Below are 15,030 nucleotides of genomic sequence, written 5' to 3'. Positions count from 1 at the left end.
TCACGTCTAGCGTCGGCTCATTTGCCATAGCCGTTGTAGCGTAACAATCACAGCACACAGGCCCTTTCTCTCCTTTCTGACACATTACAACATGTGGTAGCAGTGTGCTTTCCCACGCTGTGTGTTGAAGCATTAAGTTGTTCAATTTTACTCACTAAGTGGCTGGCTAGCTCGCTAGCTAGCTTGCTTGCTAATTCCATCATGCTTTCATGCTCTAGTTAAGGGTCATAAAATGCACCACACGAGCTGCTGCTTTAGTCTACTATATTTCAACATGTAGCCAGACTTCATGCTTTTTAACTTTTTGTTCATGATTGCCGTTACCCTTTTAATTAGCCTATGCTAATCGCTAATCACTGGCATGGCGACTTTTCTTATGATTATGGTTGGTAAGAGTGCTGTAAAAGGACTAAAGCATGGGCAATTCAAGGGTAACTGCTACTCTTCTCTAATAGTCCTCTCTCAAAGATGTCTGTTTTATACATGGCTCCAGATCAGCCAATCGCAAAATTATATTACAATGTTCCGGTTTCAATTTATAACACAATTAGTAGAATTCAAATACTTTGAATGGTCTGATGACTAGACGGGCAAATGCAAGTCCATTTACCATTTGCACTAAAATGTCAACTACACTACTAAATGCCCATATACATTGGTTTTCAGCTTAAAAACAGTGGTTTGGAGGTTTAGTTATTCTTAAATGAAATACATAAATTGATTAGAATTGTAGTTAAAAACCAAAAAGGTCTAGAATTACGGGCGACTGTGGCTAAGTGGATAGCAGGGCCGTCTTTGAATCAGAGGCGTCGATGTGTCCTTGAGCAAGACACTTAACCCCAAAATTGATAAAAGCGTCTGCTAAACGACTGTAATGTAATGTACAGTAGTGTAATGTATTCTGGTGGCATAATGCTGCTCATATGTAGGACATTCTAGGAGCAGCTAGTTGTTCCCCAGTTCATTTAAAAACACTTTTAGAAAAAGCTGACAGTAACATTTTCAGTATGTGCACATCCTCATGTGCTACATCTTTCTGTTAGAAGGTACAAGAAAAACATGACAAACAAATGCAATGGAGGGAACAGCCTCCTCTATCCATCCATTCCTGCTGACCTGCAGCTGTGTCAACTCAATTATCTTTACCCTTCACTTCACTGTGGACAATGTTCACCTTCCTAAACATGCAGGCAAACCTTTCAGTAAAATTCAGTAATTGCTTTTTAACGATGAAGAGAGAAAGCAAAAAGAGATTACAGAGAGTAAGATTCAAGGTAAATGAATACTCTGAGAAATGTGGGGGAGAAGTAGGAAAGAAGGCAGTTTGACTGACATGTGGAACCAGATCGCCATGGAAACAAGGCATGAAGTGAGAAAAGTCATGCAAAAAGGAAAGAAAAATATAAAAGGTCAAAAAAGATTGGGAGAGGCTGAGATACAAAGAAAAGAAAAACGAAGTAAAACCGAAGAGAAAAAGAGAAGTGTATGTTTTTGCAGGGAAAATGAAGAACAGGGGGGGGGGCTCTAACCCCTTATCTCTGGCTAAAGGCAATTCTTTGACAGACCTACTGCTGTCGTGCTACCACCACAGATGGTGCAGCCTTCTAAAAGCCTCAAAGACACAACTAAGTCCTCACCACTGATGATCCTTTCCCTCCTATTTCACAACAACTTGCTGCAGTACGAGTACTCATACCTGAGATCAAAATGCCACCTGTGGTTGTTACTGCAGGAAAGTGCTTTGAAAGACCGAGATGAGGATCCAGAGAGCTGTACTGACCGCCTGTTTTGTTTTGGAGATGTCCTCCATCTGAACGTGCAGATCTTCAATCTCCACCTCCATGGACTTGCGAGCTTTAACTGCAGCCGCGCAGGTGAACTCAGACTCCTCCAGCTGAAACGGACACAAGTGGATGGAAATGTATTAGTTCAGCAACAAAATGTAAATCATGTGAACAGTCACTTAAACATACTATCAATTGATTGTGGTCCCAGTCCATAGTGTTGTAGAAATGATTCTAATACAATAATTCTTACTCCCAGAGGTTTCCAAACGAAGAAGCCCCGCTAGGGAGAGAAACAAAAGGGAAAAGTATTGTTGCCTAAAAGCAAAACTCTCAGGTAAACTAGTCACAGCTGAGACATCTGCAACCTGCGACTGTGTGGTCATTGCTTCGCTATGAAGGTCAAAGTCAGAGAGGTTGGGAACCAGCTACCTGGAATTCAGACAATCATACGTAACTATGACGTTATGCATTTATAAATGACTGTCGTGGGCATCACTTCAAATTCATTGAACGTGGTTTACATATGAAACTGTTATTTGGACACAAACTGTTCGTGAGTTGTAACTTGAAAAGAAATGAAGAGCAGTAGTAGTATCAGTAGTCAGGTCGCATTTACATTCAGTCATGACCATGAGACAACGGCCCTCAGCCCTCCTACAGGAGAGCCAGACTCCGGACTGAAAGACACAACAGGACGCTTCGCGTCTCGTGTAGTTGATCGACTTTCCAACAAGAAAATTGAAGAGAGAATCTGGAGCGGGGCCTCGCGGCCTGTGTCCGGTAGACCCATTCAGTAAACTGTCCATGGTTACATGTGAGTGAAACGCGAGCTGAATAAAGGCCTGTGTATCGGGGAGGTGACGAGAAAACGGCAGGAAACTGCTAAATATTTGCCTGTGAATATTATACACGTGTAAAAGGTGTGATGAATAGAAGGAGTGGATGTGGGACGTGCAGCCTTTGTTAAGTTGGTTGAAAGAAGTAATAGTTTGCCATCTTGGTTCTGAATACGGAGCCTCTGAATTGATCGAGGTGCAACGCAACACGTTTTGCAAAACTTGGTTGGTTGACTCCTTTATTGACTTTGTGAAACCGCCGAAAAATCGGCCATGTTCCAAAAAAAAAGGCAGTAAATATTAAAAGTACGGTTATTCTGAAGGATAAACATGCATATGCAGTTTTCTACTAAGTATCCTTGTGCTGACCCACTCACCTCTGATTGGATAGTGCTCGTCTGTGTAATATTTGTATTCTGTGTGAAAGTACTTTTGACAAAAACAACATTTGCAAGAAGTATATTGCATGCCCCGGCGTGTTCAGCTGAGTGCCTATGATGCGGGTACCTGGTTTTTGAGCTGAGCGATCTCCCTCTTGCTGGGCGCGTTGTTCTTTATGTGGTCCAACATGATTTGAGCATCAGCCAGCAGGGCCTTGGTTCTCTTCAGGTCCTTCCTCAAACGCTTTTCAGTCTCCATGTCACCACTTCTCACCTGGGAAACAGATAGTTAGGTTTGGTGACTCAACTGATGCATCAAGGATTGGCCATGGACTCACTCCGTGTTACCATGTAAAGGCCCAATCCCTACATTTGATCACACTTACATTTGAGTTCAATCAACACTTTGTCTACTGACGGCTTATAGATGGAAAACCATTATTGTGTGATTCTGTCATCCAATCATTATTAAAAATACAGGTCTGTCTTACTGCTTTGTTAACATTACTGACAATTAACAGCAGGTCTTATTTACTGTGTTGAAGATCAGATGGATAAGAGACTGAAGGCTGGAAATCTACATATTTTTAAATCATTTACATCATAGTTTGACAAAATAATGACACAAGGTTAAACATTGACTTTCAAGCATAGTTTGAATATTAAATATAAAATACAAATTATTTAATTATAAATAAATAAAAATAAATTCTCCGTCCATTGACTGATGAATAAATTGTTGCAACTCTAGAAAAGATGTCGGGAGTCGGGTAACCTTTTCTAATTAGCTTGTACATCCAAAAAAAAGCAGGAAAGAAATTCTGTTGGAGTTTTGAACCGTAACCCTTAATTAATACCCGTTCATGTCGGGCTATGTGAGTACAAGAAAACTCCACCGGGAAAGTCTACTCATTGGTTATATCCTGTACGCTGTGATCACAGATGAATTTATTTGGACTGGTTTGGTTGCAGCAGGATCCTCCTCTGTTTCCTGGTTTTCAAAGTCTGAACTTAATCGATGCTGATGGCTCTCTAATTGCAGTCGGCGATGTCGGATAAATATTTGATTGAGTCAGTTTAAATGGCTCACTTCAATCATATGAAACACCCACATCTCCACCCACACACGTCGACAGCTGTACTGCTCCAGCTCTACAACTAATAACCTTCCTAACAATCTGGTACTATATAACCCTGCGCATACCCAATGTGCAGATAATGTGCTGAATATGCAGAAGAAGTGAGCAGATACAGATCAAGTCCTGTTGAAAGATGAATGTCTCTTGATTTACCATTTCACAACTATTCATCTGGAATGACTGACTTCTCCATGAAGAGGGATTCTGCAGGAAATCACACCAAGGGACCAGGGTGTTTTTCTACATGTTTGATCCATGATGGTGCTCCAGCTCCAACAGGACTGGGCTCCATCACATCATACAGTGTAGTTACCTTGTCCTGTGCTGACAGAAGCTTGGACTCCAGCTCTCTCTTTTCTTTCAGCACCTTCTGCTTCTCATCGTACTCTTCTTCAAGCTGGACTTCCATTTGCTTCAGCTGGACACACGAAAAAACACTCAACAATGAGTCCATTCATAGATCAGTCTGATCACACAGGTACAGAAAGTAGTGCACATATGGCTGTTGAGCTTGATCATGTACTGATCAACATTTATTATAGATTTTTAAATATCACTTAAGAATATTACCAATTACATCTACATCCCTAGAAGGCCCTACCATGTTGAGCTGACCATCCTCACAAGATGAACTGTACTAATGACTGTACTCGCTGTAAGCAAGAACAAATAAACCTTTAAAGGCAAAGGCATACTATCATAGCTCATTGTAACATACATTTCCACAGCACCTATGAATCAATGCAACAACACAACATACAAGTCATACAAACCACTCTGCTGCTCAGAGTTCTTCTTTTCAACACTGTTTTAGTTCAATGATTATTTCCAGTCCTTATGGCAGAGCTACTGTCGGTTAAGCCCTGCACTTGTGTTTCATCGCAGTAGCTTGATAGCAATCAAGTAAAGACAATTGGAAGTGAATTTGAAAAATGGAAATTGAAGTGAATACGAACTCTCAGTCCTATGTTATACTGACAGAATTAGTGCTGTGGAAATGTACATTATGCTGAATTGACCGAGGCAACAGGTTAACATCGAGTTGAGTTTGTATTAACAGCAAACAGAATCAACAGCACATTAAAACAGGAAATCAGGGGATGTGTCTCATTCTACAATGGGGAGGATTAGAAATACTGGCCTGTCACTAATAAAAGCCGATTTCAAATAAAGGCCCCTCAATCGTTGAGTTAATATCGGCCCCAGCTACTTGTAGGGTGTTTATGGTAACAACTCCAGCTAAGTAAGACGGAAACATGTTGCACATGTCTGGAAAGCAATGGAACTAAACTTGACTGCAATTTATATGTGAGCATAGCAAACAATGTCAGTCCAACAAAGACATCATGACTGAATAAAAGAGAAAAATAATTACCGTAGTCCTGTTCTTGGCTAGAACAAATAAATGACTGCAGGGTTTTTGGAGGTTGACCCATAGTAGAAACTAAAAGTCAGGATATCAAGGCCTCCGCTACGTTCTTACCCTGTCCCTTTAATAAGCATTTCATCGGATGCTTCAGTCATTTGGCACTGATCTGGACCTATTTGTGAACCATTCATATTCAGAAGAAATATTAATTACAGCAGAAGAAATCTTTGAGGAGCAGCAAGGTAACATGGTTGGTAAGGGGGTGCTTAAGAGAGCTCCTGTAAAGTGACTTTATTTTCAGCATTTCATTAACTGCAGTATTCTTTGCTGTTGTCACAAAGAGTTTTCAGTGTCACGTGTCTCAGTATCTGTCCTCGTACTGTTTCTCTCTATCACCGTCTTTACCTTTGTGCTCCCAACGGCACACGTTACACCTGTCTGTCCCTCACATTCAATCATGATTGTACAACAAACAGCTAAAGTCATTGCAAACTTAAGTCACACATTAAAATGTGTGCATGAACACGTCCTTACCTTCTTGCTGCAGGACTGTCTGATCTCCTCCACCTCATCGTCTTTGCTCTCGATGTCCTTGGACTGAGTGTGACGTAGACGCTCCATCTCCATCTCCAGACGAAGCTTGGCCTGAAAGACAAACACAGATGTTGTATACTCTGCTCTCCCCCGGCTTAAAGGAAGCCTTAGCTGATATTCAACCTTATTTCCATATATAATTCATAGACGTGAATACGTCCGCAGTGCATGTTGTTGTTCTCACTATTGCTAATAGACTCTGACATCTGCTCATAGTGGAAGAACTACAGGGAGAACGTTTGCTTCCTGTCTGGAGCATCACTACAGCTCAGTCTGCTGCTGGAGCTGAGACCTCTTTCTTTATTCTGCCATTGACTTCCTGCTGACTCCTCACTCACTTCTCTTAACCATCCGGTCATGATATCACAGCTAAGTGTGGGCACTTTTGTGTTTTGGACGGTGTGTCATTTTCCTTCTATGAGTCAGAGTGGAGGTCGTTTAGGAACATCTCCCAAAACAGACAGCATGAATGTAGACAGTAGTGCTCCTCAGGTAAACAGCACAGGAACAGTAATAATGTATGATGAAGCAGAGCACAGTCTGTCACACTGTCAGTAAATGAATAGTTGTTCAAATAGCAGTTTGGTAAATCCCTGCTGTGTTCAGTCTTTAAAGCTGCTAAATTCAAAATTGAGGCCGTCTATCGTGTCCACACAGCTCTCAACATGGCGACGGCTGTTGAGAGCTGTTCTCTACTCAGGTAGACATTACTCCACCATATCTTCATATAGATAATGGTTGTTTGATGAGATATTAATGTTCTGAATGTTAAATACATTGTGTTGGTCAGCTCATTATAGCGTTGGTTAACGAGATGGACCACAAACTGGGCGATGTAGCTAAAAATAACGATAAAAAACAAGATAAGTTGATTGTGGTGAATTTCCATTGACAGGATAATCGTAAATATCATCGCAACTGACTTGAAAAATCTGTTTAGCTCTCTATCATGGTAGAGAGCATAAACATAGCAATTATTTTCATATTGCCTACTACAAACATAATCCCTGCATGAATTAATCGGTAGCGCCTTATTAACACACTGCCTTTCAGCGTTGGGAGAATATACAACTACGCCAGCATTACGTGAAACGTAACCTAACATCAGAGGCTTAGTCGGAGTAGTAAGAGTTCACATTGAAAGATATAGAAGAAATGATGAAATGTTTTGCATTTTGCTTGGTGTAGATTTAAATTTTTTTACCTAGCTTTGTTTTTTTAACACTCAATGGCTGAAGATTTAACCGTGGAATTAAACTCTTTGTCAAAGAAAGGAGGATGGAGTTTGTAAGTCAACTGCATTTGTTTTTTTATATCTAATATCTGAATGGCCCTTGAGTGTGTAGCAGAATGCGTGTTGCTGCTGTTGATTTCCCGTTAAGCTAGTTAGCGTAGCCTCCCAGAACACTTGCGGAGCCCCAGCTGTTTTTTTTTGTTCCGGTTCAGAGGTCACACAGACCGTTGTCTCCACATGAGCGTAGAAAACATTATATTTCCCACAATTTAAGCTTCTGCATTTTCCAAATGCACTAGTATTATTCAAACGTATTGTTCGGTTCGTAAGCCTCGTACCGAACGGTTTAATACGAATACGTGTATCGTTACAGCCCTAGAAACAAATAACCGTAGCTGTGGCGCCATCATGTGGTTATAAGGTGGTATTTCAGCTGCAGGACAGCACTGAAGGCCCAGGTATAAAATGCACAGCCCGCCACTGCTCAAACTTGAACCAAAGTAGCACTGATCTAGACCTATTTGTGAACCATTCAAATTCAGAAGAAATATTAATTACAGCCAACTAGGATATTCATCCTCGTTGGTTTATCTTAAAACTCAAAGACAAACCAACTATGGTAGAAAATAAGTGATTTTAGAACGACGTGGTGGAGAAGAAGAAAAAAAATCCAAAATACAAGTAAAATGATCATAACACACTCACATCCCACCCAGCACCAAGTTGAGTTCCCAGGACATTCTCTACGTGTTTGTGTGTCACTCAGAGAAAACACTGCTTGCTTGGTATCAAAAGGAGGCCATGTGGATGGTGTTAAACCTGACAAGTACATTATGAGCATGTCATCGTTTTGGGGTGAACCCTTCCTTTACAGCTGCAATATTCAATGTGTTTTATAATACCATTGAATGAAATGACTGCTGTGTAAAGTAAAGGTCGTTGCTCTTAGTGGACAAACCACAGAGAATTATCACCAACTCTGCAGGTGCCGTCAGTTCTATGGAGCTTTTCAGCCTCTTCTGGCTTTCGCAGCACATTTCCTATACGGCTCAGTCTCACTGCAGCAGTTTCTAACAAACCCATTCTGTTAAAGCCACTGTACTCTACCTGCCCAGCAGGCTGACACGGTCAGAGACTAGCTGCTGAACATAGTGGAGCAATTGAGCAGCTAAAGAGACAGATATTGGTCTTAGAGGCTGGTGGAGACCAAAGCAGCGCTGAAAGGACAGTGAATATTGGACTCACATTCATTAGGTGGACACAAACACCAGTCCAAAAGAATACCGATACGTCTGCTCGATGCATGAATAGGCAATTTACTTTGTTACTGCTTGTCTCTCGGCTTCTTTTTGTGGTCAAACATGAAGGAGCGCAGTTTTAACCTTTGCTGAATACTTTCCTGTGCTTTGTCTGTACCTGCTCCAACATCTGGATGCTGCCGGCCTGCTCGTCCAGCTCCTCCTCCTGATCCTTCAGCTTGGCCTCCATGTCCCGAAGTTGCTTCCTCACCTGAATAATACAATACAATGAAAAAAAAGAATACATATAAATATATATACTAGGGGTTCACAAAATCCACGGTTGGGTTCGGTACGATACAGTGGAGTGTGTTACAGTCAGGTGATGTGTGTTACAGTCAGGTGATGTGTGTTACAGTCAGGTGATGTGTGTTACAGTCAGGTGATGTGTGTTACAGTCAGGTGATGTGTTACAGTCAGGTGATGTGCGTTACAGTCAGGTGATGTGTGTTACAGTCAGGTGATGTGTGTTACAGTCAGGTGATGTGCGTTACAGTCAGGTGATGTGTTACAGTCAGGTGATGTGCGTTACAGTCAGTTGATGTGCGTTACAGTCAGGTGATGTGCGTTACAGTCAGGTGATGTGTGTTACAGTCAGGTGATGTGTGTTACAGTCAGGTGATGCGTGTTACAGTCAGGTGATGTGTTACAGTCAGGTGATGCGTGTTACAGTCAGGTGATGCGTGTTACAGTCAGGTGATGCGTGTTACAGTCAGGTGATGCGTTACAGTCAGGTGATGTGTTACAGTCAGTTGATGTGCGTTACAGTCAGGTGATGTGCGTTACAGTCAGGTGATGTACGTTACAGTCAGTTGATGTGCGTTACAGTCAGGTGATGTGCGTTACAGTCAGGTGATGTGTGTTACAGTCAGATGATGTGTGTTACAGTCAGGTGATGTGTGTTACAGTCAGGTGATGTGTTACAGTCAGGTGATGTGTTACAGTCAGGTGATGTACGTTACAGTCAGTTGATGTGCGTTACAGTCAGGTGATGTGCGTTACAGTCAGGCGATGTGCGTTACAGTCAGGCGATGTGCGTTACAGTCAGGTGATGTGTGTTACAGTCAGGTGATGTGTTACAGTCAGGTGATGTGTTACAGTCAGGTGATGTGTGTTACAGTCAGTTGATGTGCGTTACAGTCAGGTGATGTGCGTTACAGTCAGGTGATGTGCGTTACAGTCAGGTGATGTGCGTTACAGTCAGTTGATGTGCGTTACAGTCAGGTGATGTGTTACAGTCAGGTGATGTGTGTTACAGTCAGGTGATGTGTTACAGTCAGTTGATGTGTGTTACAGTCAGTTGATGTGCGTTACAGTCAGGTGATGTGTTACAGTCAGGTGATGTGCGTTACAGTCAGTTGATGTGCGTTACAGTCAGGTGATGTGTTACAGTCAGGTGATGTGCGTTACAGTCAGGTGATGTGTTACAGTCAGGTGATGTGCGTTACAGTCAGTTGATGTGCGTTACAGTCAGGTGATGTGTTACAGTCAGGTGATGTACGTTACAGTCAGTTGATGTGTGTTACAGTCAGGTGATGTACGTTACAGTCAGGTGATGTGCGTTACAGTCAGGTGATGTGCGTTACAGTCAGGTGATGTGCGTTACAGTCAGGTGATGTGCGTTACAGTCAGGTGATGTGTTACAGTCAGGTGATGTGTTACAGTCAGGTGATGTGTGTTACAGTCAGGTGATGTGCGTTACAGTCAGGTGATCTGCGTTACAGTCAGGTGATGTGCGTTACAGTCAGGTGATGTGTTACAGTCAGGTGATGTGCGTTACAGTCAGGTGATGTGCGTTACAGTCAGGTGATGTGTTACAGTCAGGTGATGTGTTACAGTCAGGTGATGTACGTTACAGTCAGTTGATGTGTGTTACAGTCAGGTGATGTACGTTACAGTCAGGTGATGTGCGTTACAGTCAGGTGATGTGCGTTACAGTCAGGTGATGTGCGTTACAGTCAGGTGATGTGTTACAGTCAGGTGATGTGTTACAGTCAGGTGATGTGTGTTACAGTCAGGTGATGTGTGTTACAGTCAGGTGATGTGCGTTACAGTCAGGTGATGTGCGTTACAGTCAGGTGATGTGCGTTACAGTCAGGTGATGTGCGTTACAGTCAGGTGATGTGTTACAGTCAGGTGATGTGCGTTACAGTCAGGTGATGTGCGTTACAGTCAGGTGATGTGCGTTACAGTCAGGTGATGTGCGTTACAGTCAGGTGATGTGCGTTACAGTCAGGTAGCTTTGTGTAACCCTCGACGTTCAAGCACCCGTTGTCAGAGCAGCAGCGGGTTCCTCGGACGTTTGATTCTCCTCTCGTGCTTTTGTTTCTTGTACAAAGAGGGAATTAGGGTTTGGCTGAAATGGGCTCGTGAAGGAATTGTGTAACGGGGCTCAATAACATTCAGCAGGTTCATGAAGCTGCGTTTACCACTACAGAGTCCGGTCTCATGTCCGCCGCTATAAATGTACCAATCGCCGTGGTGATGCTTTAGCCCTGTTCTATCGGTAGTGAACAGCTGCTTAAACGCTTCGGGAGAGTTTGAAGCGTGTGTGCTGCTCCAGGTTTTCGTTTAGTTCCAACCACTGCCACACTGGGGTGATGTCTGCGTAAATGGGTTAACACAGGGGTGTCAAACTCATTTTCACTCTGGGCCACATCAGCATCACGGTCCCTCAAAGGGCCGGTTGGAAATGTAAGACGGTGTAAATGTAACTACTCCAAACATATTTAGTTTAGTTTCCCGGGATATCTGTGACTTCCACAACACGAACTAAGCAGAAATAGAGGTTATTGTTTCCATGGTTAATGGCGGACAGTTGAACGGCTTTCAGGGCGATAAGCCACGCCCCCTCTCCAGCACGTCCAGTGCGAATGAACACAAATAGCCCCCGGCGAGACCGGCGGTGCGAATGGCTCTGTCAGGACTGCGCCGTAGGACCCCAGGACATCCAGCAGATGGTGGCAGAGTGCGCCTTAATTAGGTTTTGTGGACTGATTGGACTTGGCTCACCTTAAGTGGGTTCACCTGTGTAATTGCCTCAAGTGTATTTAAGGCGTGTCTGTACCTTGCCCTTCGTTCGAGCCTCATGTTTTCTTGACACGTCTGTTCCTGTGTTTTCCCTCTGTGGGATATCTTATTAAAGTCTACCTCTTTTTGGCTCCTGAACTCGGCGTTTTGTATCTACACTCAGTACCTTCAAGTTGGACGTGACAGTAGGCTCGAACCACCAACATGAGTGTAACAGGCGCCGAAGGAGGAGACGTCAGCCTAGCCCAGGTGCTCGGCGCTGTGGAATCCCAGGGAACCTCGATCCAGCAGATCCAAGCCTGGATAACCCAGCAAATGCACCAGCCGAACCCCCCGGCTGCCAAGACGTTCCTACAGAAACCAGAGCGGTATGCCGGCACTCCAGAGACCTGTCAGGGATTTTTGACACAGTGTGACCTGTGTTTTGTCATGCAGCCTGATCAGTTCCCCTCAGAAAAAGCTAAGGTCGCTTTTATGATTTCGCTGCTAACCAGTAGAGCTCTAGTATGGGCTACTGCCCTATGGGAGGCAAATTCCCCACTTTGTGCTAATGCAGTAGAGTTCTCCAAGACACTACGCCAGGTTTTTAACCACCCAGTGAGTGGCAGAGAAGCAGCACGCCGCATCAGCTCGCTCCGCCAAGGAGCTAGACCGGTGTCTGAATATGCCATAGAATTCCGCACCTTGGCAGCTGAGTGCAAATGGAACAATGAAGCACTTTTGACCACTTTTTACAATGGCCTGTCGGAGGCGGTCAAAGATGATTTGGCTAGTCGGGAGTGGGGGGGTCACTGTAGATGAGCTCATAACCACCTCTATCTGCCTCGATCAGCGCATACGCGAAAGGAGGCGTGAGCGCAGGCTTCCCAATTCGGCACCTCCCCAAGCGCATTCACCACTGGGCGCGTCGGGCCCCACTGCTCAGCCCGCTCAAGCGGAGGCAATGGAGGTAGGCAGGTACCGCATTACACCTGCAGAACGAGGATGCTCATTAGGAGGAGGGGACAGCGTAGTGAGCAATTTTGTCCACTCTCAGTACCCCAACCCAGTTAAGCGCCTCTGCCTGAGGGCTCGACTCACCTGGACCCCAGAGAACCCGGAGAACATCCCTATCACGGTGCTGATCGATTCAGGCTCAGAGGAAAACCTGATGGACTCTGCTCTGGCCACACGCCTCGGTCTACCTACCAAGGCCCTTCCCAATCCTGTGAGAATCCAGGCGCTCGACGGACGACCCCTAGGCTCCGGTAAAATTGACTTCATGACACACCCCTTACTACTGCAGATTGGGTCACATACAGAGACTGTTTCTTTGGCTTTAGTCCAATCCCAACATGATAGAGTAGTACTAGGGTTTCCCTGGCTTCAGAAACACAATCCCCAGTTCAACTGGTCCACTGGCGAACTTTTATCATGGAGCCCAGAGTGTATCTCAGCCAAACATGTTACCCCTGTGATGAAGTGTTCTGTTGCCTGTTCATCCTCTGAGCTCTCTTCAGTCCCTGCAGAGTATCATGACCTAGCTGAAGTATTTAGTAAGACTAGAGCTACAGCACTTCCTCCTCACAGACCTTTTGACTGTGCCATTGACCTGTTGCCTAACACTATTCCCCCCCGGGGACGACTATACCCTCTCTCCAGGCCCGAGACTCAGGCCATGGAGGACTACATTAGCGAGTCTCTTAAGAACGGGCTTATTACCCCTTCAACTTCACCAGTGTCAGCAGGATTCTTTTTTGTACCCAAGAAAGATGGTGGTCTACGACCATGCATAGATTACCGAGCACTGAACAACATCACAGTAAAGAACAAATATCCGTTGCCACTCATGTCTTCCGCTTTTGATCTTCTTGGAGGAGCTACAGTGTTCACTAAACTAGACCTGCGGAATGCTTACCATCTGGTCCGCATCAGAGAGAATGATGAGTGGAAGACTGCTTTTAGCACCCCCAGTGGACATTATGAATACCGGGTAATGCCATTTGGTCTGACCAATGCTCCTGCTGTGTTCCAAGCCTTTGTAAATGAAGTGCTCAGGGAGTTCCTCAACCGCAGTGTGTTCGTTTACCTCGATGATGTGCTAATTTTTTCCAAGTCCCTCACAGAACATCGCCAGCACGTCCGGCAGGTCCTCCAGCGGTTGCTGGACAACCAGCTCTTCGTCAAACTGGAGAAGTGTGAGTTCCACGTTACCCGCACCTCCTTTTTGGGGTATGTCATCTCCCCCGATGGAGTAATCATGGACGAATCCAGGGTGCAGGCTGTACTGGACTGGCCGGTTCCCGCCACTCTCAAGCAGGTACAGCGTTTTGTGGGGTTTGCTAACTTTTATCGCCGTTTCATTCGAGGCTTCAGCTCCATAGTGGCACCTATCACAGCAGTGGCCCGGGGAGCCCCAACCAAACTCAGATGGACCCCGGAGGCGCAAGCGGCGTTCGAGCATCTCAAGGCTCAGTTCACGTCAGCCCCACTGCTGAGGCACCCTGACCCTGCCCTTCCGTTTGTGTTGGAGGTGGATGCGTCCAGGTCTGGTGTTGGAGCTGTGCTGTCCCAGAAATCAGGTATGGACAACAAGACGCACCCATGTGCCTTTTTCTCTCGCAAGCTTAGTGACGCTGAGAGGAACTATGACGCCGGGGACAGGGAGCTGTTGGCCATCCTAAGGGCACTTGAAGAATGGAGACACTGGCTGGAAGGAGCGCGCCACCCATTCACAGTCATCACGGATCATAAGAACCTCCAGTACATCCGTGAGGCCAAGCGCCTGAACCCCCGACAAGCCAGGTGGGCCCTGTTTTTCACCAGATTCAGGTTTATCATCACGTTTCGCCCCGGCACCAAGAATGCCAAGGCTGATGCCTTATCGCGCCAGTATGACGCCAACGTTACTGACCCTGTCCCTGAGTGCATCATTCCCCCCAGCTGCGTGGTGGGACAGGTGACGCTTGCCCTGGAGGACGCCGTCCTGCGTGCGCAAGAGGAGGATACAGGTCCTAGTGGAGTACCCCCGGGCCGTCTGTATGTCCCGCTCAACGCCCGCTCTGAGGTTCTACAATGGGGGCATGACTCACCAGTGATGGGCCATCCTGGGGCTGCCCGCACGATGGAGCTAGTCAGCCGCCGCTTTTGGTGGCCACGCATGAGAACTGACATTGAGGAGTATGTTCACGCATGTTCTGTTTGTGCTACACAGAAGTCAGGAAACCAAGCCCCGGCGGGCCTGCTCCACCCCCTGCCGGTTCCTTATCGGCCATGGTCCCACATCTCAATGGACTTCATCACTGGCCTACCACCTTCTGACGGTAACACAGTGATTTTTGTAATTGTGGACCGTTTTTCCAAAGCAAGCCACTTTGTCCCACT

At 45.2% G+C, this 15,030-nt stretch overlaps 1 protein-coding gene across 6 annotated transcripts in view; it reads right to left on the bottom strand.

Moving 5' to 3' along the window:
- The window catches only part of myo18ab (myosin XVIIIA b), a 155,784-nt gene that overhangs the window by 26,826 nt on the left and 113,928 nt on the right, over positions 1 to 15,030 (bottom strand). For all 6 annotated transcript variants that reach the window (XM_079272197.1, XM_079272199.1, XM_079272194.1 and 3 more), the window contains 5 exons: positions 8,756 to 8,848; positions 6,046 to 6,156; positions 4,456 to 4,560; positions 3,131 to 3,277; positions 1,781 to 1,894 (listed from right to left, as the gene is read on the bottom strand). In XM_079272197.1, the coding sequence (XP_079128323.1) occupies positions 1,781 to 1,894; positions 3,131 to 3,277; positions 4,456 to 4,560; positions 6,046 to 6,156; positions 8,756 to 8,848 (570 nt within the window). The remainder of the gene's footprint in view (positions 1 to 1,780; positions 1,895 to 3,130; positions 3,278 to 4,455; positions 4,561 to 6,045; positions 6,157 to 8,755; positions 8,849 to 15,030) is intronic.

This window comes from Melanostigma gelatinosum (genome assembly GCF_949748355.1).
Source record: "Melanostigma gelatinosum genome assembly, chromosome: 7".
In the NCBI taxonomy this organism is placed as follows: Eukaryota; Metazoa; Chordata; class Actinopteri; order Perciformes; family Zoarcidae; genus Melanostigma; species Melanostigma gelatinosum.
Note: the sequence above shows the minus strand (reverse complement) of the source record. Positions and strands in the feature narration are given on the sequence as shown.